The 26,834-nt window shown below is 39.8% G+C and overlaps 2 protein-coding genes across 5 annotated transcripts; one reads left to right on the forward strand and one right to left on the reverse strand.

Moving 5' to 3' along the window:
• The first annotated feature begins 157 nt into the window (after positions 1-157).
• Positions 158-20,803, forward strand: LOC103702176 (von Willebrand factor A domain-containing protein DDB_G0292028-like). 4 transcript variants are annotated; one of them, XM_039127163.1, is made up of 13 exons: positions 158-676; positions 1,567-1,719; positions 1,823-2,035; positions 2,143-2,232; positions 5,317-5,433; positions 6,824-7,093; positions 7,286-7,442; positions 9,025-9,102; positions 13,043-13,143; positions 14,407-14,577; positions 17,440-17,514; positions 19,420-19,515; positions 19,814-19,938. In XM_039127163.1, the coding sequence occupies exons 1-13, from the start codon at positions 284-286 to the stop codon at positions 19,871-19,873; spliced, it is 1,974 nt and encodes a 657-aa protein (XP_038983091.1). In that variant the 5' UTR covers positions 158-283; the 3' UTR covers positions 19,874-19,938. The 4 variants fall into 4 exon arrangements, with proteins under 4 accessions (XP_038983091.1, XP_038983092.1, XP_008782726.3 ...); XM_008784504.4 differs by lacking the exon at positions 19,814-19,938 and adding an exon at positions 20,233-20,803 and having other exon boundaries at positions 159-676; XM_039127165.1 differs by lacking the exon at positions 19,814-19,938 and adding an exon at positions 20,233-20,803 and having other exon boundaries at positions 208-676; positions 1,580-1,719.
• Positions 20,631-26,084, reverse strand: LOC103705088 (protein LAZ1 homolog 2). The gene is made up of 8 exons (XM_026802733.2): positions 25,880-26,084; positions 24,621-24,677; positions 23,692-23,800; positions 22,914-23,098; positions 22,758-22,846; positions 22,372-22,621; positions 21,997-22,230; positions 20,631-21,678 (listed from the first exon to the last, which is right to left on the reverse strand). The coding sequence occupies exons 1-8, from the start codon at positions 26,027-26,029 to the stop codon at positions 21,460-21,462; spliced, it is 1,293 nt and encodes a 430-aa protein (XP_026658534.2). The 5' UTR covers positions 26,030-26,084; the 3' UTR covers positions 20,631-21,459.
• Positions 26,085-26,834: the final 750 nt, after the last annotated feature.

The following is a 26,834-nucleotide window of genomic DNA, read 5'->3' on the forward strand; positions in this document are numbered from 1 at the left end:
TATATTTCGGGATAGAATCACCGCCTGTGAGTTCACCGCCTTTTATACCTTCCTCGCCGCGTCCCTGTCGTAGTGCCGTTGTCTCCACGCGATTCGGTGCAAGTTTTCTTGCTCCCACCGAAATTAACTATACCGAAATTTTAATTATTTAATTCGGCATTTAAGTATCCGGGGCGATGTCTGTCTCCTTTCGTCTCTCGGATTTCTCGCTCATTCCTCGCTTCTCCGGCGACCTCTCCTTCTCTCTGCTCCCGATCGCAGGATCCCGATCGGACGGCCGACGATGGCCGACGACGAGTTCGCGAAGGCCGTCGAGGACGGGCTGAAGCTGGCGAAGCGGATATACGCCGGGAAGGATCGGCACTTTGGGCCGCCGCGGCCTGTCGGCGGGATGGAGCGGTCGTTGGCGTCCCTCCTCCCGGCGGCGCCGATGGTGTACGCCGTCGTCGACGACCCCGGGATCGTCGACAACCCTGACATTCCGAGCTACCAGCCCCACGTGTACGGCCACTGCGACCCGCCGGCGCTGATCCCCCTCCAGATGAACGAGATCGCCGTGGAAGCCGACTGCTTCTTGGACACGGCCTTCGTCGCCATCCGCGGTCGGTGGCGCGTACACTGCATCATGCGGAACCGGAGCTGCGACTGCCGCCTCCTCGTCCCTATGGGCGAGCAGGTGCGGACTTCTCTTGCAGAAATGTGCTTCTTTTCTCTATTTTTTCTTATAACCTCTTTCTAGTTTCTGTTAATCTTGACTTTTCCTTCAAAAAGTTGAAATCTTGACGAGCTTTTATGTCGAAAGATGTCAATCTGGAGGTGTATCATCTGACTTTTAGTGATTAACTAAACTCTATCTTTGTATTTTGTATATTGCGTTAAACCAGATGAAAATCGGCCATAATTTTGTCAATTCTTTGATTATATGTTTGTCTAGAAATTTTATTCAAATGTAAAAATCTTGATTAGTTTTTATGTTAAAAGATGTCATCTTAGGAGATTTGATTTTAGTGATTAATTAAAATTTTATCTTTGAATTTTGTCAATGGTGTTGAAACTAATGAAGATTGATTATTATTTGGCAATTTGTTAAAATCTGCTAGTCTTGAGATTTTGTTCAGACGTAAGTATATGTTGTTTAGTTTTATGTTAAAAGTTGTCAAATTTGGAGGTGTATTATCTGATTTTTAGTTATTATTAAATTATATCTTATGGTAATTTGGTAGTATTGAGTCCAGAACTTAAAAATTAACCATTGCTTGACCATCGTGATGATTCATAACATTATGCTTTTTATAATTCCAACTGGTAATTGGATGATGTACATCGAAAGATTTTAATCCTGTCAAGAAATTAAATTAACTAAGTGACCTGTTTGTTAATGTAATAACTCAATGGTTGATCTATTAAACATTTGAAATGGCGATACCTTCATAGGCTATGGTGTTCTTTTTTTGTTTCAAACTATCTTCTTTTCTTTTATTTCTTTGTAGATAATATGTTTGATTGCTGATCTGTCGGCCGTAATGGGCTTGGCTGTTCTCAAGCTAAATATGGTTTGGCTAACAGGGTTCAATTCTAGGTGTCGAGGTTGAAGTAGGTAAGAATTCATACTCCACTCGGGTGATGGATGAAGAAGAAAATCAGAAGATGGAGAAGCCTGAGAGAAATGAAGGAGGGGGCTTTCTGAAACCCGAGCTGTTTTCCTTGACAATCCCCGAGGTGACTTAATAGGGCTTCTTGGTCTCTTTCTGATCATCTACTTTCTAACAGTTTGAATCATAGGCATGTGTTGAAAACCCTACTTTTAACCTCTCTTTTGAAGGTTAGCGGAGGATCTGACATTTCTCTTACAATCAGATGGTCTCAGAAGTTATTCTATGAAGATGGGCAGTTCTCTATCACCGTCCCTCTTAATTTTCCAGAATATGTCACTCCATTTGCAAAAATATTTGCAAAAAAGGAAAAAATTCAACTGAATGTGAATAGTGGTTTTGGAAAGGAAGTTTTGTTGCAGACTACGAGCCATGCTTTGAAGGTGAACTTATCTGCACCATGTTAGTAAAAAGCAACCCTGTAGTTTGATGCGGCTGCAAGTCAAAGCTTAACCATGCTATTGATTGGCACTGCTTCTTGTCATTTCAGGAAAGAAGTCGGCAAGCTGGAATATTGACTTTCTTATATGAAGCAGTTGTTGAGCATTGGTCATATAAAGATTTTCATTTTTCATATAGTGTAAGTACTAAGTACCAAATATCAACTTTTGTTGATAGCTTTCATATTTGTTTTTGATGACCTTAATTATAATTTTGAGGTTATGCTGTGTCTAATCTATCGTTACATGCAAAAACAATTATTGAGATTAGTTATAGATATCATTCTACAACCGAAATGAGATAAGCATAGATCCTTTTTTATATAAGTCCAAGAGGTTATAAGTTTATTTATACTTTTTCTATAAATTTCGTGTGTTCTGTAGATCCTCATTTTACCTTTTGAAACCCATGGTGCAAGTTTTGGAGTTGATACTTTAGCTTTGGAGCATAGAGCCAAACATATACACTTAGATGGACCTACGCCCAATCAAAGAGCACCACAGAAGGCCATGTATCAATATAGTGGGTACATGCATGTTGTGTACATATTCACATAGAACATAGGAATCCACAAGAAGGCAAATGTGTTAAACATGTATATTTAGTATTGTGCACACAATTGATGACTCTGATGTTATTTTTTCTATCCCTTTCTACACTTTAATGTGGATGGTACACCATTTATTTGCAACTAGAGATATTGTATTTGTATATTTGATTACCAGGAAAGCAGCATGGCAACAGTAGAATGAGTAAATTGAATGTAGGAGAGGCAAGCTTTTGAATGTTGAGTTATGACCTTGACTTAGTGGTCCCAAGGAATTACCACTTTAAGATTTGAGCCATAAAGTTACATTTTATATGTTAAAGATCCACAGACAAGCTGGCATGATATAAAGAACAACGTGCACCAAGTTAAGTCAATTGCAATAGAATTGGCAAACAAATTCAGAGTTAAATGAAAGATCTTGATTTAGTTCAAAGTTTAAACAAAATTGATTTGTTGCTGGTCAGTTTGTGCTTTTGAATCAAGATTCTAAACCTTGAGCTGTAGAAGTGGCATGCAGCAGTGAAATTAGAAATGTTTGTTCATTTTGCAAATTAGAGCGTCCAATAGAGTGTTATGCGATGATAAATAGCACAGAGTAGGGTTGCACTTTTTGATAAATCATCATTAATTGATAGATTACATGCTTAATAATATATACACAACCGCCCTTCTTGAAAGAGACTGAGGCCACGAATATACACGATCCTCTAAGAATTACTATTCGCACCGGCTTCAGTCCACATGCCTTATCTTCAAGACTTTCCTTAGCCCTGAATCTCCAGCAACCACAGACCAAAGAGATGCTCTACAAGAAGATCTTGTTTAACAAAACTTGTTTTCTTTTTCTTGGAGAAGGAGGAGCCCTAGGGGTGTTGGCCTTACTTGGCACACTCTCAGATGGAGTGTGCCATCTAATTGATGCAAGATGGAGCAAAGGCGGCGGCCACCTTTCCGTGGTTGGCCACCTCCGCTTGGATCTCATCCAAGTGGTTCCCAAGATTAGTCCAGGGTCAGTCTTACTTGACCTAATCTAGCCAATCTTATCTCCGTTTAAAAATACAAATCTTTCTTGATTCATTCTATGAGTGAATATGCAATTGGAATCTTATTCCAATTGACTTGGAGATAGATGGCATATGTTAGATGCCTTAGTGGATAGGTCAATTTAGGTTCCCATCGCTAATAATTTTCCTCTTTAGGTCTGTTTCAGTCATACATGGTCCGGCATGTGGATATGGTACCCATAAACCGTTGATGACCAATTAACCTTTCTATTCCTGCTTAAGCTATATCATGCAATTTAATCTTCTATCATTCCAGTGTCTTTGTATGATCATTGAGCACTGCACTGCCAAATCCTTAGCCATATGATGTCATGGTCCATAGAATTTTGGAACATGTTAGACACCCTTTTATGAAAACTGTTCATGTGATTTTTTTTTGAAAATAACTAAATATTAACTATAATACTTTTAACAAAATAATTATCATCAAAATTTTTCAACTTATTGCTTGGGCCTTGAGTCTTACATGTCTGATAATGTTTCTGTTCTAATATGAATACTATATAGTTCAGGGTATAGACAACTAGGTTCTCACTCTTATTTGGACTCAGAATACCAATGTACTCCCAATCAAGGATATAGTCCAGGGTATTACTATTGATTACAAATTTAGCCACAAATTTATTGACCTTCAGAATACAGCAAGGTGTCATGTCCTTTAGTTCAGAGACTACTACCTAGTTCACACTTCTATCTCTGACAGTGCTTTGTGACGTGGATTGCCAGCGTTGACTATTCAATATATGATGGCTTAGCTGAGTGTCAGTTCAAGGTCTCATCTCGGCGAAGGGGGAACTCTAAAATGTCATTATCCACCTCAAGAACCTTATAAGTGTGATGCCCACTATCATCCGTAGCTATGAACATTTTTCGAGTACCTAGGAATATCCAATTTTCCTCATGGTAAACACTCTGATTACTTGGATAAATCCCCTATAGTACTCATGCATTTTTTCTGTCTCTAAGGCCGATATGTGATATATATCCTATACTCTTTATGACTGTATGTAAAAGGGAGATAGCCATGATATCTCAATGATTCTTATGTTAAATATACAAACGACTTTTAGTGAATACCATACTTCCAAGTTCCAACAGTTTCAAGCTATATGATTGAACTTAGGTAATCCTTAGTAAAGCAAGAGAAGTTATCAAGGAAGTAGAAATAATAATGGAACTCAATTATAAAAAAGGCAAGGCCAAGAAGTTGAGATGAACAGCATTATGTTAGACTTGATAAAAGAGGGAAGATCTAAGTGCTTAGTCATCTTATACTCCATATAATGTAACAAATGAAAAGAAACATCACTTGGAAGTGCTGATTGGAAAACACCTATGTCTAAGTAACAAAATACTTTATATATGCTCATCTTGAGATCTCTTATGCTGAACTAATTTAAGATTCTCTGAAAGTAAGCTATTAAATTATCTACTTTCTTTAGTTTCCAAATTAATGAACAGGTAAAATTGTTTAATTTGCTATGGGAGAATTACACTGGTAATTTTCTATCTTTGAACTGAAGTTTCAACTTTTGCCATCAGCATTTGTTAGTCACTCTAGATTTTTGATCTGAAAATTTACTTTTCTTCTTTTAAATGTTTTTTACAGGTTTATTCAAATGATTTGTTTGGTGGCATACTCTTACAATCTCCAACGATGTATGACTATGATCAGAGAGAGATGTTCTGCCTCTATCTTTTTCCAGGAAATAACCAGAACAGAAAGGTACATCGATGTTTTGGTCTTTCCTTTTGCTGCAATGCTCATTCGTTTTCAGTTAACAGGCCTATGTTTTCTCATTCTTTTCTCCTATGTTTATACATGTGCATGACTATACCTGTAAGATGTTTCATTCATAAAGGTTGTACATCTGCAGAGGACAGAAACATTTACATTTGTAATGAGAGGCATGGTTTAATATACACACACACATATTCTTCTCAATTATGACATGATGTCTCAAGAGCAGTTGCTAGTTCTGCTGTTACATTGATCTTGTTCACAATTTCAGCTACATGCTTCATTATCTGATTACTCCAACAAACAAACACACATTCCTCTTAGACATGGCATGAAGTCCCAAGATAAGTTGCTCGTTTTTTCTTTTGTTTTTCTTGTTATGTTTATATCATTAACAATTTCAGTCACATGCTTCATAATCTGATTACTAAGTTTGCAATTTTTGATAACTTATGCTGACTCTTCCTCCTAAGGTTCTTCTGAGTTTGCGATGGGCACGAGGCCTCCAAAATTCCATCTTGTCTCTAGATTATCCCTTGTTTCTCTGCCTGACTTCCATGTACTGCTTTCTTTTTTGCAGTTTCATGACAACAACCATAAGATCTAACTTATCAAGTGATACTTATTGTACGAAAAACCCTGTAATTGTTGCTTCGAAATTCACTGGTTGAGTAGCTCATATGCAGGCTGTTTTGTTGCTTAAGCTTCAAGGAATTTATGATGGTTCATTTCATTTATTTTAATATTGTTTAAAATTTTAAATATTTTTCACTTCCAATCCTGACTACATTTGGATCCAATTCTGCTGGTGCGCTCTTTGTTTGGTTTTCTATGTCACAGGTTCCTTGTGGTCTGTATGTCTTATTGCACTTGTGAATTACCCTATAGCATTTCCAAAATACTGAACAATAGCAATTTAAAACCAAGCTTATAACTGCTTAAGTAATAAAGTGGACTTATTTCTTTTATCCTCTAAAGATTGTATATCAGCCTTACAACCTAGATATTATACAGAGTTCGATAGATCAATATCATTATGTTACAAGCATGTTCACATTCTGACATTCTGCTTTTACACCTTGATTGTTGCCATGCCTTTGCTAGAACCTTTGTGAACAATATTCATGTGTTGCACACAAGTTTTCACCACCTTGTACATTTTTTTTGTGCATGATACCCACATCTCTTATATAACATAGTTTATGCTAAATCATGACCAAGTATTGGAAATCTTCTCACCATCTTAACATATGCCAACCATGATAAATCTGGATAGAGTTTCACCTAATTATTTTATAACTGTCTTGGTTTTGTGCCTTTTTTATGGCTAAGAAAACTCTTTTAAATGTGCCTTATCATTCAATTAATGCTATAGGTCTTCAGAAGAGAAGTGGTTTTTATTGTTGATATAAGTGGAAGCATGGAAGGGAAGCCTCTAGAGAACGTTAAGAATGCACTATCTACAGCCCTCCTAGAGCTCAATCCAGTTGATAAATTTAATATAATAGCTTTCAATGATGAGTTACATTCATTCTCGTCATGCATGGAACTGGTGACCGACGTCAAGGTAGAAAATGCTCATGAGTGGATATGCAAAACTTTTGTTGCGGGGGGTGGGACAAACATCATGCACCCCTTAAATAAGGTAAATCCCTGGCTACACAAAATCTGCTATTACCTTGGTATCTTTTAGTAGGACTTGGAGACATATAATGGGCTTATTCATATTTGTCATTTCTGTCCATATTTCTGTAGCTCCTATCCCTTTCTTTCGTACACATTCTCCTGTTTATGCAATGTTGCTGTTTTTCCTGTTTCTCTTTGCTGTTTCCATCAGGCAATAGATTTGCTATTCGATGCTCGAGATTCAGTCCCACATATTTTTCTCATAACTGATGGGTCTGTTGAAGATGAACGTGACATTTGTTCTACCATGAGAACCCGTGTGGCAAATAGAGGATCCATGTCCCCACGAATTTCCACTTTTGGTGTTGGTAATAATTCTATTGAACATGGCTATTCTCCTCTTAAATTTGTTTTTTTTTTGTTATTACTGTTCTTGGGTATAATTCTTATTCTTAAATTGACTTATTCTTAAATTGACTTAGTTTACTAAGGGTGCAACTACATTTGTGGGTAAAGAAAAGGAAATCTTTCAACTTGATTTGTTATGTTGGTCATTTTGTTGGTTAGCATCTTTTCTTTGATACATTTATCTTCAACTGATTGTCTTCTAAAAACAACTCATAAGCTATATCTTTGTACGAATGGCAAATGACATATTTCAGTTTCATTATGGATTACATGCGCTTACTCACAAATCATTACTTTTCAATGATGCAATAAGCAAGGTTCACTGTACCAGTCGGTATCGGTGCGTACGGATTGTACTATTACTATAATGGTATGCGGTATCAGTGCGTACCGATACTTGGTATGCCGAACCGAGTATCATATCGTGCATACCGACACTGTAATAGGATGGCACCGATTCGGGGTCTGATATCAAGACGGTGAACATTGGCAATAAGTGTCCTACTATTGCACTTGAGAATGGTAGAACTATTTATACCGGCAAGTGTAGTGTGATACCTAAATTATAATCCAATAAGTACTCAAGCAGTGAAATTTTTTTGTGTTTTCTCAACCCCCTTCAAAAAACAAAGAAAAAAGAAAGTACTTTGATTTGGTCCAACGACAAGGGAATCAATAAGAAATTAATTGTGTTTTCTTGTTTTTCTCATCATTATGGATCTGTTGGTGATAAATCTTGATTCAATGGGAAACAAATTGACCGTCTATCATATGTCTTTTTCTTTGAACTTCTGTTGGAACACAATAATGAAAGGCATATATTGTTGAGAATATATCGAACATTATTGTATCGGACTACTGTAATCCAAAATTATGCTAAAAATACGTAGATTGAGATAGAAGTTATCCATATATGTATATACATGTATGTTTTTTTCTTGTAGTACTGAAGGAGGAAATTTGAACTAGCTTAGCTTTCTAAGCATGACACTGATTTAAAAGAAAAGAAAACAGCGTCAAGATAAATTGCTTGCTTTTAAAGTATCGTTGATATTATTGAATTAGCAAATTATTACATGTATTTCTTAGCAGCATGTTTAAAACATGTATAATCATTGGGAGTTGCATCTTATATGGAAATGATTTCTCAGGATGCTTGAAGGAGAGGTCAATGCTAGTTTTGCAAACTTTGCCTTGTCAATAGTATGCTCATCCTTGTGCATTAGCAAAATAAGAACCTTATAATCTTTCCTGGTATCTTTTTAACGTCAATTATGCTGTTATAGAAATCACATCTTTGGGTACCTAAGGAAATTGGCCATGTACACAGAAACTTTTCCTTTTGTTTTCTTAAAAAAGAAATTTTGTGAAGCCTATGCTCATAGAACCTGGTTCTGCTGTCAACCATCACGAATGGATAACATGATGTTGTGTGATTATCCTTTTGTTCTATCACTTTGCCGTACTATTATTACATTTTGATAGATGCTCCGTCCTAATATTGTTTTTGCTTTTCTTGTTATGCTGGAAATTTTTTGTTAGGTTCTTATTGCAATCATTATTTCTTGCGGATGTTGGCATCAATCAGCAAGGGGCAGTATGATGCTGCATATGATCCAGGTCAGTTATGTTTTCTTAATAATTCAACTTCTTGAAGCATATTCTTATCCTTAAGTTATCTGCTAGGGACTCACTAGTTTCATTTTGCATTATTTGTTGTATGGATTAGTTTGTTGGTAATGGATGACAAAGCATGACAGAAGATGAGCTTTGAAGAGATGGTGTTGGTGAGGTGGATGTTTTAGAACTTGGAAGGATATAGTTTATGATTGGTGCGTTGGAGGAGGCAGGGTCGGCGGAACTAATATCGAGCACTGTACCGGTTCTCTGGCGGCACGAGTCGGTAGGGGCCGTGCCGGGCCTGTACCGACAGAGGAGATGGCACACAGACCGTGGGAGAGAGAAAAGGAGAGAGAGATAAGGAGATGGAGGGAGCCTGACGGAGGGCTGGCGGAGGCCGGTCTCGGCCGCGGTCTCCGCCGGCCCTCCCTTGCTCTCTCTCTTTCCTTCTTCTTCTCCGGCTTCAGCAACGAGTTTCATTTTCGTTTCCGAAACCGTACCAGTGAACCACGGAAATCGTACCGGTGAGCCATCAGTACGGCTCGGGACGGCCGGCATTGCCTGGTTCAGGACGGTTCCGCCAACCCTAGGAGGAGGCTTAGAACTCGTATTGTTAATTCGAACTTATATTATTAATGTAAGGTAAAACTTGTTGATATTGGTTTGGACATGCTGATCCCAAATGGTTGTTATAACGTTGGATGGTTATAGTTTGGACTTTGGACCAGGTCTGCTGTGCCACTATCGGAGCCCGTACTGGTCGGCCGGCGGCATGGTTCGGTACGTCCCTATGCCGATCCTTGCCAGGCCGATACCGACACAGTAGAGTGGGACAGGAGGACGAGAGAGAGAAAAAGAGAGGGGGGAGAAAAGGAGAGGGAGGGAGGGCTGCCGAAGATGCCCCAAAGGGCCGAAGCAGGGGCTCTGCCCTCTGCACCCCTGCTTTGTTCAACATAAGGGTTCATCGGGGCCGTCGAAGGGCCCCAAAGGACAAACCTATCTCCGACTTCACTTAAAATTTTTAAAATAAAACAGGTCCTGACGGACCTCTGTTTCTTTTGAAACAGGGGTTTGGAGGGCGAAGCCCCCACTCCGACCCTTTGGGGCCCCTCTGGCACCCCTTCCTCCCTCTCCCTTCCTCCCCTCCTCTCTCTCTCTCTCTCTCTCTCTCTCTCTCTTCCTCTCCCTCTCTCCCCACATGCTGGTTTACTATTCTGAATGCCAGAACTGTCCCGATTTACCGCCGGCATGGCTTGGTACGCCTCGAACCGGGCAGTTCGGGACGGCTCCGTATTCCATGGTTTGGACACATGCAACCTAGGCTAAAGATGACCCTAGTGAGGATGGAGATTTATGTACATGTTCAAGAGTTAAAGAAGAGAAGGGAGAGAACTGCTGAAGGCTGAAGGATTATTTATCTAGGAGGTCCTGACCTTTCAAGTTTCGATGGCGAAGATGGATGTGTGAAGCCAATACAAATCGTTGGGATAACATTTATTCCTTCCATTTTTTGTTAAGAATTATATAACAAATAATCATTGTAGACCAATTGTGTTATGAATGAAAGAAAAATAGATCTCCTGGACCAGATTTCACCATTTCATGGTTTTCAGTTTTCACCTACATTTTTTATGTCTCTCCTGTATTAAGTACATAAAAACATATGCTTTTATGTGCATATATAGGTCAATACATGTTATTTTTTGATATATTACATCTTAACTTGTTTCTTTAACAACAAAAAATTGTGCCTTCTTTGAAGAATAATAGTATTATTGTTACTTCATCAAAAAAGTTCATCAAAATGAGGTATGCCTTTTGTAGCAACTTCGATACCTTTGCTCTTTTTCTTTTTTCTGGACCCATTAATTTAGTCATTGAAATCATCACAATACAAAGTCATCTAGATAAGGACTACAATTTAGATGGAAAATGCCTCTATCATTCAGTTTTACTCATATTACAATCTGCTATCACATACATTCCACTATGGTTCATGTAGATGCATCAACTGAGAACGTAATACACATTTAAAAAAAAAAAAAATCAATTCTTGTGCCAAAATCACCGCTAGCTACAAGCATGTCATGCATTCTACACTTTCTTTTGTGAATAAAGGGCAGTTCAGTATTTTTTTACATAGAGGTTGGTCATTTCTAATTAGTTTACCCTCTATACTAATGATGTACCCTTCTTATGGTCGTACTGGATTCCATTTAACCATAATAATCCATGGCTGCCTTGCTTCCTTCCTATTTGAGTTCTCCAATTAAGCCATATAATGCATTCCTTTCAAATTTTTGCTTTATCCATCCTTTTTTCATATTTATGCATGTTCATGTGGGAGCAAGCTTCCCCCAAAACTCTTTAATTTTTTTCCTTTTATCTAATTTTCACCCTTTTAAAAGAACCAACTATTAAGGGTCGGTTTAATGAGTTCTCGTTTTTCCAATGATTCCTATCTAGAACTGTCACGCCCCCGCCTCCGCAGGGCACGTGAGGCACCTAGTGCCCACGTGGGGGCCGCATGAGGGGGGAACATGGGGCTTCCCTGCCAGATATTGTCCGGTTCAGGAGCTTCACGCAAGAGTCCTTCACCCCTTCCCGGTTTTGTTTTCCTCCCAAAACGCATCCGCAAGATTTGGAGATATCCGCCTCATATGCCCAGGCTCTGGAACGAGTCTTTCCGATGTGGGACTATTGGGCCTCACACCCTTCCCACCATCGGACAAGAGCCATCCTCGACTCTGATACCAAATGTCACACCCCCGCCTCCACGGGGCACGTGAGGCACCCAGTGCCCATGTGGGGGCCACATGAGGGGGGAACACGGGGCTCTCCTACTAGATATTGTCCGGTTCCGGGGCCTCACGCAAGCGCCCTTCATCCCTTTCCGATTTTGTTTTTCTTCCAAAATGCGTCTGCAGGATTTGGAGATACCCGCCTCATATGCCCAGGCTCTGTAACGAGTTTTTTCGATGTGGGACTATTGGGCCTCACAAGAACTATCTCTAATGTTGTTGCAACAGTTTCAATGTCCTTTCTCTCAGCTTCCATCCATTTTAATCTAGGTCTTCCTCTCCTCTTCCTAGATCCTTGGAAAAAGATTAGAGTAACTCTCCTTCAAGGCTACTTTTGTTGTTGTTGCAAGCCTTTTGATGTCTTCCTAAATCCTTCAACAAAGATTAAAATAATTCTCCTTATGAGAGCTTCCTGAGATCCTTGGCATATGCATGTACCATCTCAGATGGTGCTCCATCACTTCCTTTCTAATTGGTGCAATTCTTAAGCTTCTCTTAGACTCATCTCAACCTATCCTCCTTAGTTTTACCACATGTCCATCTTAACATTTTGTTGTTGCATACGACAATTTAGAAAAGTTGATTCCACACGGTTAAGACAATACTTGGTGGATTGATTTATGGTACCATGATCTTTCACATGCACTATGTATATGCATATATGTATAAAAACCTTTAAAAACCAGGTTCGCCGTATCGGGCATATTATCCATACTGGTACCAAACCGGTATGTAGTCTCGTAGCATACCGACACTCGGTATATCTCACAATCTCATACCATATTGCATACCGATATTGTAATAAGATGGTACCGATATGGGGTCTGATACCGACATGGCGCACTTTGCTTAAAAGGTTTTACTTGGACATTTCAAATGTAATTTTATTCAAAAAATAAGCATCTTTACCTGTTAATTATACTTTATTTGCGTACATGGATGTATGTGATATTGAGGGTAGTTTCATGCATTGTTAGTACGTATACTACCATGGAGGAGTCAACTTTTTGCAGCCACTGTTAGCTTTTATGATCTGTTTGATTGCCCTGACAAATGTTCATAATTTGTCTCTAAATTCCTCCTTAGCTACACGATACCGGCATTTTCAAATTTAATGGGTTCTATTTGTCTTTTACTAGATCTGATCGAATCCCGAATGCAGAGATGGTTTAGGAGGGCTTCATCCCCGATAGTTACGAATATCATTGTTGACATCTTTAATCATCTTGATGAAGTTGAGGTATATTATTGCAATATTAGTTCATCCACCATGCACATATACACGCATGCTTAAACAAATTTGGTCTTTCAGTCATGGCTATAATACATACACATCAATTCACTATTTCTACAATGTTCCTTTTATTTTCAGAACTCCAGACAGCAGTTTTGCCCATGTATTGTGGCAATTATGTTTGCTGTCTTAGGGCCTCACAAATCATGCAAGTGTCCAGACTAAAGCATATTTACAGGGTGGTTATGAAATATTTCTTTAGTGTTAATTTAAGAAGTTAGAAATGCCTTCAATTTGATTCTTTTTTTAGTTTACACTTTTACTTCAGATATGAATTTAGCTTTGTAGATCAGGCTTTGAGTTCTTCCCGCTTTTTTGCTAATCAAAATTATTTTTCTTTGTTTGACGGGAAAATAAGCCAGATTGGCTGCTCCATTGTTGCTTGAGTACAGATATTTGCCAACGGGTCTTCCACATCTCATTGGATTCCTTTCACATAGAAAACCTGCTTTTTCTTGGAAGTACACACAAAATGTCAAAGGATTACTCTAATCGAGAGCTCCATTGTTGTATGAGTACAGATATTTGCCAACTGGTCTTCCACATCTCATTGGATTCCTTTCACATAGAAAACCTGCTTTTTCTTGGAAGTACACACAAAATGTCAAAGGATTACTCTAATCGAGAGCTCCCTTTGGAAAGTACCGATAAGGATTACTCTAACTAGGATCTTGCTTTAGAAAGTTCTCAAATGTTATTAACATATTTTCATCCAGAAAACTGACCACAGATAGAAGGGATAAACCTTGCAGTAAAGATAGAGTTTTATGTTACTCAAGAAGTGCTAACAGTTACCAGCTGTAATACTAATTCTCACTTTCTAATAGTAACAGTTGCATTGGAGTAGCTCTTTTACATGATGTCCTGCAATTCGACATTCTTTTTTCTTTTTTTTGTTCCATTCATTTTTGCTTTTCTTCTAGTACTCATTTTAGTGTAAATCTTGTAGAATTAGTAATAATTGTCATATGCAGTCATATCTTCTTTACAAATGAAAAAATAATTATAATCAATAAATCCTATCCATAACTGCTTATGGCAGCTTGGTTGGAAAAAATGGAGTAATTTTAGGCTATCATGTAAATGGGCCAGTTGGTGGGGCCTCAGTAGGTTCAGCTTATATATAATGATGGAAAATTTAAATTCTAATCTGAGTAACATGTAATCCTTTGTCCAGTTTACTTAAGAATTTGTTTACATTCTTTTTAGGTGTATCCTACTCATATTCCTGATCTTTCAGTGGGATGCCCATTGATTGTATCAGGCAGATACCAAGGCAAGATTCCAGATTCTCTTAAAGCTAAAGGTATCTTGGCTGACATGAGTGAAGTTGTTATTGACTTGGAGGTGAAAAATACAAAGGATATCCCTCTTGAAAAAGTAAGTTACTGATTTTAGATCTGAATACTTTCTGTTCTTTTAGAATGAACCTGTACATGATATCTCTTGTTTAGTTGAGTATTCTGGCTATTAGACATTATTCATTCTTATTTTCATATTTTAAAATTAATCAAGGCCATAAAAAATGCACGCCGTATGTGCTATGAAGCATGGAAGGGTGCAGGATATGTATGACAAAATAAGACTCATCAATATGCAAAATCTTGGAAAATAAAGAGAATATGGAGTAAGGACACAACAATATGTGCATATACATCTATGTTACATCATGATATGACGTACAACAGACATTAATATTGTTTATTGTCTTGAAAAGATAGAAATTTTATTGTTGCAAACATGGTTTGCCGAACCGGTCCGTACCGGCCGGTTCGGCCCAGTACAGACTGGTCCGGCCTGGAACCGATACCCGAACAACATGGATACCGGTTCCAGCTGTTTTCGGGCTGGTACCGACCGGTATGCATGCGTACCGGCTACATATTCCATTTTTTTTTAACCACAGCGCGCGCTGTGGATTTTAAACCGTAGCGGGCACGTGCTATGGTGAACGGGCCACGTGCTCCCTTGGGGCAGAGTGCCGCACGCGGTTCCATGTTGGAGGGCGTCTCTCGGCCCCGAGCCGCCACACCAAGCCTTGCACCTTGGCTCCTTGCGGATGCCTTAGAACGTAGGAACGCGGGCCGAACGGGTAACGCCGGTTGTGTGCCGAGCACTTAGTAGCCAAGGGAATCAAGGCAAGGGGAGGGCCTACTGGCTGCAGCTTGACCCGACCCTTGGCTTGAATGAAAACAACTCAAGAACACAAGTGGATTTAGAGGAAAGCTTGAGGTGGATTCTATTCCCAAAATGAAGCTTACAAGCATAATCTAGTGGAACTATGATGGGTTCTCACTAGCCCAAGTCCTTAGAGACACTCTAGGACCGAATACAATAGGGCAAAGCCCTCCCAAGCCTAAGGCCGAAATACAAGAGACTACAATGTTCAAAAGATGTTCAAAAGATTTCCCAAAGATGTCCCTCTATGGCTTATTTATAGCCTTACAAGTCTTCATATGGATGCCCAAATGGATGGCTAAGGCATGGCTTCATAGGGCTTAGGCATGGCCAAGGCCATGGTTGCATGTGGCACAAGGCTGCACACTTGGCATGGTTGCTGCAGCAAGGTCCTTGGCAAGGCTGTGGCATGGGCTGGCAAGGCTGGCAGGGCTGTGGCAGGCTGCAGGGCTGGCTGGCAGGGCCATGGCATGGCTGTAGGGCATGGCTGGGCCAAGGCATGGCCTGGCGGGGCTGCAGGGTCTGGCTGGCAGGCTGGGCAGCATGGCTGGCATGGCCTGGCAGGCGGCAGGCAGGGGCTGGGCGCTGGCTGGACGTCTGGCACGGCAGGGCTGGCTGGCAGGGCTCCTGGGCGCGGCAGGGCTTGGCAGGGGCGCGGCAGGGGCGCTGGCAGGGCTCGGCACGGGCGTCGAGGCGCGGCGCACGGCAGGGCGTGGCTGGGCTTGGCACGGGCGTCGAGGCACGGCACGCGCAGGGCGCGCGGCAGGCCCTGCGGCAGGGCGCGGGCGCGCGGGCGCAGGCTGTGGCGAGGTTCGCTGGGCCGAACCTCGCCTGGGGCGCTGCGCGCGGGCGCGCACGGTCAGGTGGGCGCGCTGGCGGTCGTGCGCGGGCGTGCTGACGGGCTGGCGGGCGCGCGGCACTGTAGCTGGCGAGGTTCTGTCCTGAACCTCACCAGGCCTGTCTGCTGGCCTGGGCGCGCCCGGGCACTGTAGCTTGCGAGGTTCGTCCTGCAGAACCTCGCTTGGCGCACCGTAGCTGGCGAGGTTCTTGGCAGAGAACCTCGTCCGGCACACTGTAGCTGGCGAGGTTCTTTGGCCTGAACCTCGCCGCAGCAATGCAGTCTTGTAACATTTGGCCGCGGCAAGCGTGCGGTGGGCTCGGCCGAGGTTGGGCATGCTCGGCCGAGGCTTGGACATGTGCGCGGCATGCTCGGCCGAGGTTGGGCGTGCTTGGCTGAGGCTTGGCATTGATGGTATGGGCCTGGAGCGCGCGGCTGATGTCGGGCATGCGGCGGGCGCGGACGCATGCTGGCGAGTGCGGGCGTCGTCGTGTGCACGGCGGGCCCAATGTAGGGGTGCTTGGCCAAAGTTCGGCCAAGTGTGACGATGCTCGGCCGAGGCTTGGCCAAGCGTGAAGGGGCTTGGCCAAGGCTCGGCCATCCCTCCAAGCAAGTGATTGGCTCGATCCTTGATCTTGGTCTTGGTAGGACCCTCCTTCGGTAGCTTCCGAGCCCGGACCTCTTCTTGGTGGTGGGATTTGACGGTGGTGTATGAGGGAGGTCCGCAACATTCCACCACGCGCGGCGTGCGGGCGCGATTCCCCCGCCTACGCAGGGTAGTCCGCCCGCGCGGGCGCGGGCCACCTCATCCGCGTGGGGCGCGCTGCCCCGCGCAGGTCATAAATGCCACAGCGCACGTTCGGGCGCGTTTGTGAACCAAAATAAAATATATATATATATAAACAAAGACCGGTTCATATGATTCCGGTACGAACCGGTCTCGAACCGGTCCGGTAGGTGACCGGTACGCCTACCAGTGCCGGTTCAGCATACCTTGGTTGTAACTAATGATAATCTAGTAATGATAGCATATAATTTATTCATTAAATAAGAACATGAATGCAGGTCCTCTTTTATCTGGCTTTGATTTGCCATAGGATTCAGAACATGAGAACCTAAACTTAATTGGCAGGGGATGCAGAATGACAGCAGACTATAAGAACCTAAACTCTAGTCATTTAAGCATTCCATATACTCATTTTGTGTACTTGCTGTTATTTGCACAGGTTTTTGCAAAGCAACACATTGATCTTCTTACAGCTGAGGCATGGTTTTCTGAAAGCAAACAGCTCGAGGAAAAGGTTAGTGGCAATTACGGTTAGTGCTTATGTACTTACATTATCCCTATGGTTGTGTTTCGTTTAGGAATAAGAAGAAATGGAATAGGAGAATTTATGCCCCATGGAAAAGATATGCAACAAGTTATTTGACTACAACTTTTGGAATAACTTTTGGCTAAGGTTGTTTTGTCCATTAAAATAAAAGAGGCAGGCAAAAAAAATGGCTTTATGCCAGCTGCCAAGAATAGCTTGAAACAGCTTCACTTTGGAATAGTTATGCCTGGCGTAGGCAGGCTTGACCAGCCTGTAGGGATCAAATGATCATTGATGCCATTCCAAGATAATAGGAAATCATTTTTTTCATGACGCCACCCAAATCCTATTGACCTCTTGTTTCTAATACATGTTTTTATACGTACACATGCATCATTAAATATTTTAATACTTGCATCTGCATATGTGCCTAACTTGATGATGGTTCCTGAATCACTTACAGGTACTATGGTGAAGATCTCATAGCATATTATGCTGATAATCTTTGTTTTCTCATGCAAAAAATGGATAGTAGTAATTGTGGTTAGCTCTCTTTATAAATCTATCTCTCAAAGACTAAAAACATTTCATAACATACGATCAGCTAGTTCATCAATTGCATGCACAAATTTCGACCAGCATGCTTAGATTTGGTCATTGTGTTTCTCTAAAAGATTTGAAGGACTTCCTATCAAAAAGAAAGCTTGGAATAACTGTCAATTATGATCATGGGATGAAGAAGCCTCTCCAGGAGGCCAATCACATTCCAGTAGAAGGCTGTTTTAGGACAATTTTTGAACTACAAGTTTTCAAGCCAGAAAATTTGTTGGAAATAATAACAAATTCTTATTGAGCATGTTGTTTGCCTAGGACACTGACATGATGAATTTTTCAATAAAGATGTAATTACTTGAGAGGAAGAAAATGCCATGAGAACTAGTCTAGATGTTTGGAGAATACTGCTTGGTATAGATATACTTGAGTCAAAAACATCCCAACATTCATTTATTAATGGATAACCATATCACCCTCTCAGTGCAAGTTTGTAAAATATCGGTATGTAAGCATTTTAAGTGTGACTAGCATGCATCAACCTATATTTATCATTTTTTTTAATGCACGGGAATGCAAGGCTTTCTCCAAGGGTTGGTTTTGTCTTATTTTCTTTTTTGTATTTTGTGAGGATGCCGGTATGTTTAAGACTCTGAACAAGCAAGCTGTAGTAATGCCATTGATTGGAAGATACTGCCATATCTTGATCTTGGATTCTCAAAGCAACTGATTATTGATGACTTAATGATTACAGTCAGCCGTTAATTTCTTTCTCAGAAAAAATTTGAAAAATGTTAAAATAACAAATTATCTCACAAACAACTTGAAATATCAGGATTAGCACCTGGCGACTTGCAGTTAAGGTGAAGGGTGGGGCATGGTATACATGGTACCCAAGTTAGAATGGTTAGATGATGCTACCCCAATGCAAATGCTGCCAATTCTACACATATTCTTCTTCTTCTTCTTCTTCTTTTTTCGCATTTCTTTCATTTGGATGATGTCTTGACTTTTGGGTGTTTCCTAAGTGTTTGACGCTTGGACCTAGTTAATTCTCATACCGGTCTTTTTGAAATGATTGCTGGTACTTCACCACCATACTCAAAAAATATGGGGGAAAAACTTGAGATATTGGAAAATAGACACATCTTTCAAAATTTTTGCTAGAAAATCTCCTCTTATTTCTTGGTTAGACACCACTGCATAGTTTCTGATTGGCATGTCTGTACTGGCAACCAAAACAATATCTTTGCATTAACTTTGTACTATATTGCAGTTGTCAGACTCAGAAAACAGAGAATTTAGTGCACTTACATCTTGTACTTGTTTTTATTTTTGTAGATTATTAAATTAAGCATGCGAAGTAGCGTACCATCGGAGTATACATATATGATCTTACTCCAGACTGACACAGAAAAGCAGGATGCTGTAAAACAGGTACTCCATCTTTTCAATAGTGCGTATGCATTTTACCCCACAAATTCTCTTCGTATATATAGCTTTATTAGGTTTTTGCAGTGCATGCATGTCTGCTTCAATATATTCTGTTTCACCATAAAAAGATTCCTGGCTTATTGAATTCTATAAAATTTCATACGAAGTAGCTTAGAATGAGTCTTGTACAATGTCTGCCATTGTTCTAATTTATGTTTAGTCACATGGCTTAGTTTCTTTTTTTCCCGTCCCCACTTTTTTCTGCTGAAAGTCTGGAATAGCCAATATTTATACAATAAAGGTTGACTTCTCATCTCAAAGTTATGAGCAGTTGATAGTAGTAGCAAACTACGAAAAATAAGCTGACATGATAGACATCACACCCTGATGAATTGTTATTGTGTTCCTCATCCTTAATCCATGGCATGTCAGATTCAACAAGTAGAGATTTTAAGTTAATTCATGAGTTTCCTATGAAGGCTCATGCCTTCCTCCTTTTCTGCCAATTTGCAAGGGGAAAATTACCAACTGATCTAAGTATTTTCTATTATTATATCTTCTTTCTAATATCTATTAGAAGCAGACTCCCAAGCTGAACTTCTGAGGCTCCACTCGAGAGGTTATCTGTGTATCACATGAGAAGCCATATGATTTAAATTAAAAATGTGATTGCCACTAAAGTACTTGAACTCTGATGAATCATGTAAACTCATGTTGCAGGCAAAGAAACATGGCTCCCAAAAGCATGCAGGCCCTAAAAACCGCTTATCGATTCTGGTCCATGGCCTGACCATCGGATTTGGAAATATAGTTGCAACCTCGGAAAATCTCCCCACCGGGTTTGGAGAGCCAAAGCTTCCCGAGACCAACGATGTCCTTGAGAAAGCTGTCAGATGCTGTGACAACTACTGTTGCTGCATGTACATCATCAAAGCATGCTCTAAGATGAATGATAAGCTTGCGGTCGTAATGGCTCAGGGCTGTGCAGCTTTGTCATGCCTTGGCTGCTATGAGTGCTGCTGCGCGGCATGCTGCGAAAGCTCCTAGTTATCATGTGTGTTAGTTGTCCTGTGTATAGTTTATAACTTTATACCATCATTATATGTATTTCTTTAGTGTTTGGTTTCCCTCATCACGTGTAAACAACGTTCGCAAAGAGATGAGCGTGCAATGTTTTTTGTAATATACTGCTCCTGCAAGTGATCTTTTCTGAACAATGCTTTAAGCCAATCTTGGTGTAACAATCACATATATCATAATCTATCCATTTCGGCTTCGACCTGATGGGCTTCTGTCCAAATACTTTGGTAAAATTTCTTTTATTTTGCATTCACGAGCTCCTCTTCGGGTCACAGGAAGGGATGGAGGGCAAAGATGCTTCCGCTGATATGCCCCATACTGTAATTGCCATCATGGTGGTGTGTCTACCTTTTGAGTAGTGGTTTATGTTGCTTAAGGTCTGTTGTGTGGCCAAGGTATCCCAAAATCAATCAGTAACTCAAGCATACACAAGGAATTGTGGCTAAGCTCTTCCTCTCTGTATTTCTTCCCACTTTCCTGAACGGTTCTGCAGCTTCTGCTGACCATGGCAAATCCTTGAAAATATACATAATTTCTTACCAAGGTCATTAATTTCATGTTAGTTGCATAGTGAAGCACTATGTGACTGTAAACAATTATCAGAATTCAACAAGTTCCACTCAAAATGACAATGAGCTATATATACAAACCCCAACAGAAAAAAGAACGAGAATCAAACAACTTACAGTAATCCTGCCACCTGAAAAACAAAGCAGCCGCAAATAATTAGCATTAATCTACAGGCATCAAAAACATTTGGCGTGGATGATTTTTTTTTTCCTGTTTCCTTCTTTTATTTGCACATCAGCATTCTTAAAGCTTCTCTTGAAACAAAGAATGAGCAGCGCAGGACACAATGCAGTCTCATCAGTGGAGATTTCCAGTTTTAATTTCCATTTCGGAACTGATCATATGGGGCTCATCTCCCACGACATTCTCCGTGATGTGCTCATCAACCTCAACTTTAGGTTCTTTCTCCTTATCAGAGCCAAAAGAAATGTGATGGAATGTCTCTTGTATCTTTGTGACACCCTTTTCTACAGGCTCTATTGCCTGAGATATGATCAAAGCTACGTCTTTAACCACCTGCATGACAGCAATAAAGCCTCAGGTATGCACATACAGTTAGTTTCCGAGAACTTCTGGACTGATGAGCCTGCAAACAAAAAATTTAGGACTAGGATTGGAACAAAAGTGACATGCAATTGTTTAGGAATTGTGGAATCATGATGATATCTAGGGATGATCTTTTTGCCTACGATATCTTTCTATAAATTCTTAGCATTGTAATAACCAAAAAAAGAAAAAAATCTAAAGGTTATAAGAATTAATCTAATCAGAAAAAACTTTAGATCAAATTATGGTGCATCTGTGCCTAGTAGGGAGGAATATGAGAGAGCTCACATGTTCACCACTCCCTAGCACAACATCCTGAGCACTCTTGGTGATGCTTGTCCCAGGAGATTCAGCATGCGTTTCCTCTTGCTCAACACTAGCAGGCCTCCCCTCGCTACTTTCATTTATTTTCAATTTGGTTTTAGTTTCAAGGGAAGTGACCTTTCCATACTCCGAAACTGACAGAAACCGGTACGGTTTTGCTGAGAAAACATACACATGGGCAACAGCTGCAATAGCCATCTGAGAAGAAAGATACAAACCACAAAGTGATTAGTGAAAAATATTAACTGCATATTAGGCATTCTAAATCATTTGGGAGTTGGAGTTGGGAAAAGATAATAAGGGAGTTATATTGGTTCAGAGAAAAAGAAAATGACTTACTTCAATGCAGATGAGAAAATCCTGAATTCCATTTTGGATCTTCCCCTCCTTTGGCAAGATACCAAAATAACAGACTATTGCGATACCCACACCCTGCCACCAAGTCGCAAAAACAATCGCCTTAAAGCTTATGAACTTTGCCAATGGCTTGATTGGTTGCAACCTATGATAGGTCACATTGTAAAACTGCACAAGACAATACAAAGCCCACATCTGACTGAAGTTTAATACAACTGCAATATATGGGTACCTGTTAGAAATTTCATGAGTCATCTGACAGAAATCAAGGAAAAGATAATCAAGTTTGTAACTAGTGAACGGTATGATGAAGTATTATAGAGACCTTCAAGTAATTTTTTTTTTGAAAAAAAAAAAACCTTACATACCCATAGTACAACTTGAACTCCCCATCTCCATATACTCCAAAAAGCTCCAACAACAATGCCAGAAAGGCACATAATGTCTTGAGAATCATCTGTAGACATGCAATAACTAAGAAACCAAATTGCACAAACACAAACTGTATTAAGGCGTTCACTTACATATTGCACGATACCAAATTTCACAATTGTGTATAAATCCTTTCCCAGCACACTTGGATGGCAAAAAAAATCAAGGAATGAACTTTGATGTGGTGCTCCTTCCTTCTCTTCTTCCTCGAGCAATTGCTTACCTAGCTGTTTATTTGCTCCATTCTCAAGCAGCTCTGCAACTCTTTCTTCACCTCCTAAAATAGTTAGCAGCGTGACTGTTATAGTCAAGACAGTTAGATGAACTGTAGAATGAACGTGCTTTTGAGAAGATGAACTGGAGTTGTTAAGTGAATCCACACTATACTGGCTAGATACTCTCTTCCAGCAATAGATTCTTACACGGAGACAAGAATCTATTTTGCTTCTTGGCAATTTCAGGATTTTAACCAGTACAGAGAACCTTCTAGTTACAAGGTGCGAAATAAGATCAAGAAAAAAACTACAGATGAGTAAATAACACAATAGTGGAAAGTCTAAAGAAAATCTTGTATGTTTTCTCGCATTATGCATGTTAATTGCATCCTTTTCAGATGTAATTTTAATGGTACATGTTATATTGGTGTACTAGATACCATTATTGCTTGTTCTGGTGGTCCCAATCTTATATGTAATGGAAAAACAATGATTTCTGTCTTATAATGTTATATAAGTTTCTAGCAACCACGAGTAAATATTCATCCCTTACAAAGACAGCTGATTTGGGAAACAGTTAACAATCAAGTTAGCTTGTAATAAAATAATAGTTAAATGCTGTTCCAATTCATAAAAAACATGGAAATAAACTTACCAAGGCAGGCAGCCAAGTAGCTTCCAAAAGAATACAGGGCAAATGCTTCATAACAATTTCTTAAGATGTCACAAATTATAGAAAATCTCGAATTCCACAGGGATATTATCTGAAGAAGGAAACATCTGATTGTGGATAATTACCATAAGAAAATGGAATGGAATTATAACAAACAAATATATTAGTACAAAATGGAGACAATATTCTCATACATGCCCACATATCCAAACTATGAAATAAATTTAAAAAAGGCAATTGAAAATGCGATTTTTTTTTTGTAAGTTTGTGACAGAGAGAGAGAGAGAGGGAGCACTTTTAGGAGGGTTGAAGCCTCCAATTTTGTCCGTGCAAAATAAATATTTTACAAAGTCAATAATATACATTCTGAATCAAGGATGAATAAGCTTTTGATCATGATATTTAATAATCAAATCATTAAAGAAAAAGATTATATTTTGGATGTCTGTTATATCTCTACATCAATGGACGATTTAGACGGTAACAGTAAAGCTAGTATGCTAAAATACATTGCAGGTCATAGAAAATTGTGATGCATATGTCATGATTCAGACATCCTATGACACACCAAAATTCAACTGATTTGGTTATTCCTAAACTATAAATCAAGTCAAGAGATCGTCTTATGCCATTGAAGTTACCCATTCAGCGACCACTTCACACATAAGTTGGAAATCTCGAAAACATTTGATTTTCTTGGTTTTCAGGCATCGTAATCTTGTAGATCATTTTTTGCTATATGAATATTCCATTTAGACATTCCATTATTGATTTTGCATTGGTAGGATTGAGGTCTTAGTCCTACTGATAGATGATGGGATTCTAACTCAGTATGAATAAGAGAACTCTTGTATCTGATCAAAGAAGACATTTTTATAAGGACTGGCAATACAAGAAGCAGCAACACTTACAGATTCAGTGGCATAAACAGGAACCATGAATATGATGCCAATAATCCATTTCTGTTCCTACAAAAATATCAAAGTCATGCAGATGTCAAGCTCCTGCAGTGTCTAGATGACTGATAGAGTTTCATCTGCCCAACCTAGCCAAATTTGGTTCAGTAGATATGCATTTATGGAGCAAATAAATCTACTCTGTCAAAGTCTGGCATTCATCAAAATTGTAATAAATTCTGTTGATAGAACAGGATACAGACAAGTTTGCATCAACAGAAACATTGAAGTTGATATCAAATGGCATGTGAAGAGTCCGTGAAAGCATAAAAAAGTTGCCACAAAACATGTGGAAGATTAATGTTGCATACTCCTTGAAGCTACCCTTCACCGTTGAAATTATATTTATCTAAACAAAAATCATCTATAATTTGAATCATCTATGGGATTTGAAACTGAATTAATTTTACCAAAGATGGTATAAAATTCTATCTTTAGGTCAGCATCTATCAATCCAACTTTGGATAAATGGAAAGTGCAGTAGCAGCTGGTTTTCCTTTTCTTGTTTTTTTAATGCTACTAAATTAGGATGATAGTTGATGAGCAGAAACCTACAATTAAACTTGACATTGCAGGCAATTTGGAAACTACATGTTTGAGTTTCGAATTTCACCTGGGATGGTTATAACACCTACTGTTGGGGTTCAAACCCTAAATTGGTGATCATCAAGGTATTCAGTCCAGGGGTTGAGCCACAACACACTTGGTCACTCTCAGATTTGTAGCGGTCAAAGCAATGGCCGATCATGAGGTTAAATGAATAAATGCTTTCTCGAAATTGTTAGCAATTCGATGATAAATATCAATGTGTGTCCCTTGCATAAAATAATCTATGGCCCCTAGATACCCATATGCACAGTTTGGAGCTCGTGCATAGAAAGTGAAAGCACCGTAGATCTCGGTTTCTTATGTAGATGATGATATTGTGATGGAAACTGTTAGCACTCACTTCACCACTTCACTACAGCCCTTCCCTATTTGTTTCAATATGATAAAGGAAATCATAATTATTTCTTAGGAAAATGTGCCCTTGAAAAGTTCTTCAACAAAATCTGACATAAACTGATATGAATTATAGTTTAGCTAACAATAAATCCGACAAACCTCGATCAGCCATATCCTCTAATACAAAACAGAAGTCTGGCTATTGTTTCTGTTAGAACATATCATTGAACTACTAACTGGTTAATAACACAAATGGATGGCAAAGTTACAGAAGGATTAGTGTATGATCTGAGATGTTGCAATATCAGCAAGACAGAAAGGATCAGTGCAATCAAAACAAATCCTGCTCCAATTACTAGCGCCGGTATGTGAAGATTCTTATATACTCCTCCAAAGTTAGATAGGTGATTCAATGCCATTCCACAACCGCACCCCTAAGCTGCAGCAGACCAATTCAGACTCATAAGCCCATGAATTTTCTACAATTAAATCAAACACATAGTCTAGTGCAGAAAATTAAACACAGTGTGGAGAAAAAAACATCTAAGTCTTGATTTATAGTAGCAGAACAACTAGGAGAGACAACAGGAGAAGCACTTCGAATTTAAAGGTAAAGACTTCACGAAACTTAACATCATATCTATTCTTTATCTTGCTAAAAATGGAATCAAATTAGGAAACATTTTCTACTGCTATTAGTAAACTACATAGACTGATTAGAAGGTATATATATGGCTTAGATTTACACATTTTATATTTTAATTTAATTTTTGTTACATGAAAGAGAAGGAAGACTGACCTTTGAGATAGCCTGCGAGGAAAATGGCTTCTCTTGCTGTAGAGAGAAAGAACCCCAGCCTAGAAACGGAAATCCGAAGCGATAGGGGAGGGCGCATAGAAAGTTCTATACGGACGAGGGATCTTCCGCCAATTCACCTCTCTCGTTAGAAGGCGTCGTAAACGAGCGGATGAGATGTACTTGCGCAAATAACGTAACGGCGGTTTTTGATCACGTATAATAAATATTATGCTGACTTTTGGACGATGGCGGGGTCTAAAGGGAGCAGCGGGGAAAAGACACGTGTCTGAGTAGCGAACGTGGCGGCACCGGAGAGCGCGAAGCGTAACGACCTCAGTGGACGGAAGAAGGATGTTCCGCACGAACATTGTAATTAACATGTTTCTCTGCAACATGCTTGATCATCAGCCTTCCATTTCATGACG

This window comes from Phoenix dactylifera, chromosome 6 (assembly GCF_009389715.1).
Source record: "Phoenix dactylifera cultivar Barhee BC4 chromosome 6, palm_55x_up_171113_PBpolish2nd_filt_p, whole genome shotgun sequence".
Lineage (NCBI taxonomy): Eukaryota > Viridiplantae > Streptophyta > Magnoliopsida > Arecales > Arecaceae > Phoenix > Phoenix dactylifera.

Coding starts and splice junctions, on each gene's coding strand:
- LOC103702176 (XM_008784504.4), top strand. CDS start 284: ATGGCCGACGACGAGTTCGCGAAGGCCGTCGAGGACGGGCTGAAGCTG. Junction 677..1,566: donor TCGTCCCTATGGGCGAGCAG/GTGCGGACTTCT, acceptor TTTGGCTAACAG/GGTTCAATTCTAGGTGTCGA. Junction 2,233..5,316: donor ATTTTCATTTTTCATATAGT/GTAAGTACTAAG, acceptor TGTTTTTTACAG/GTTTATTCAAATGATTTGTT.
- LOC103705088 (XM_026802733.2), bottom strand. CDS start 26,029: ATGGCATTGAATCACCTATCTAACTTTGGAGGAGTATATAAGAATCTT. Junction 24,678..25,879: donor GATCATACACTAATCCTTCT/GTAACTTTGCCA, acceptor ATATTTTTGTAG/GAACAGAAATGGATTATTGG. Junction 23,099..23,691: donor CTACTTGGCTGCCTGCCTTG/GTAAGTTTATTT, acceptor TAACTATTTTAG/GAGGTGAAGAAAGAGTTGCA.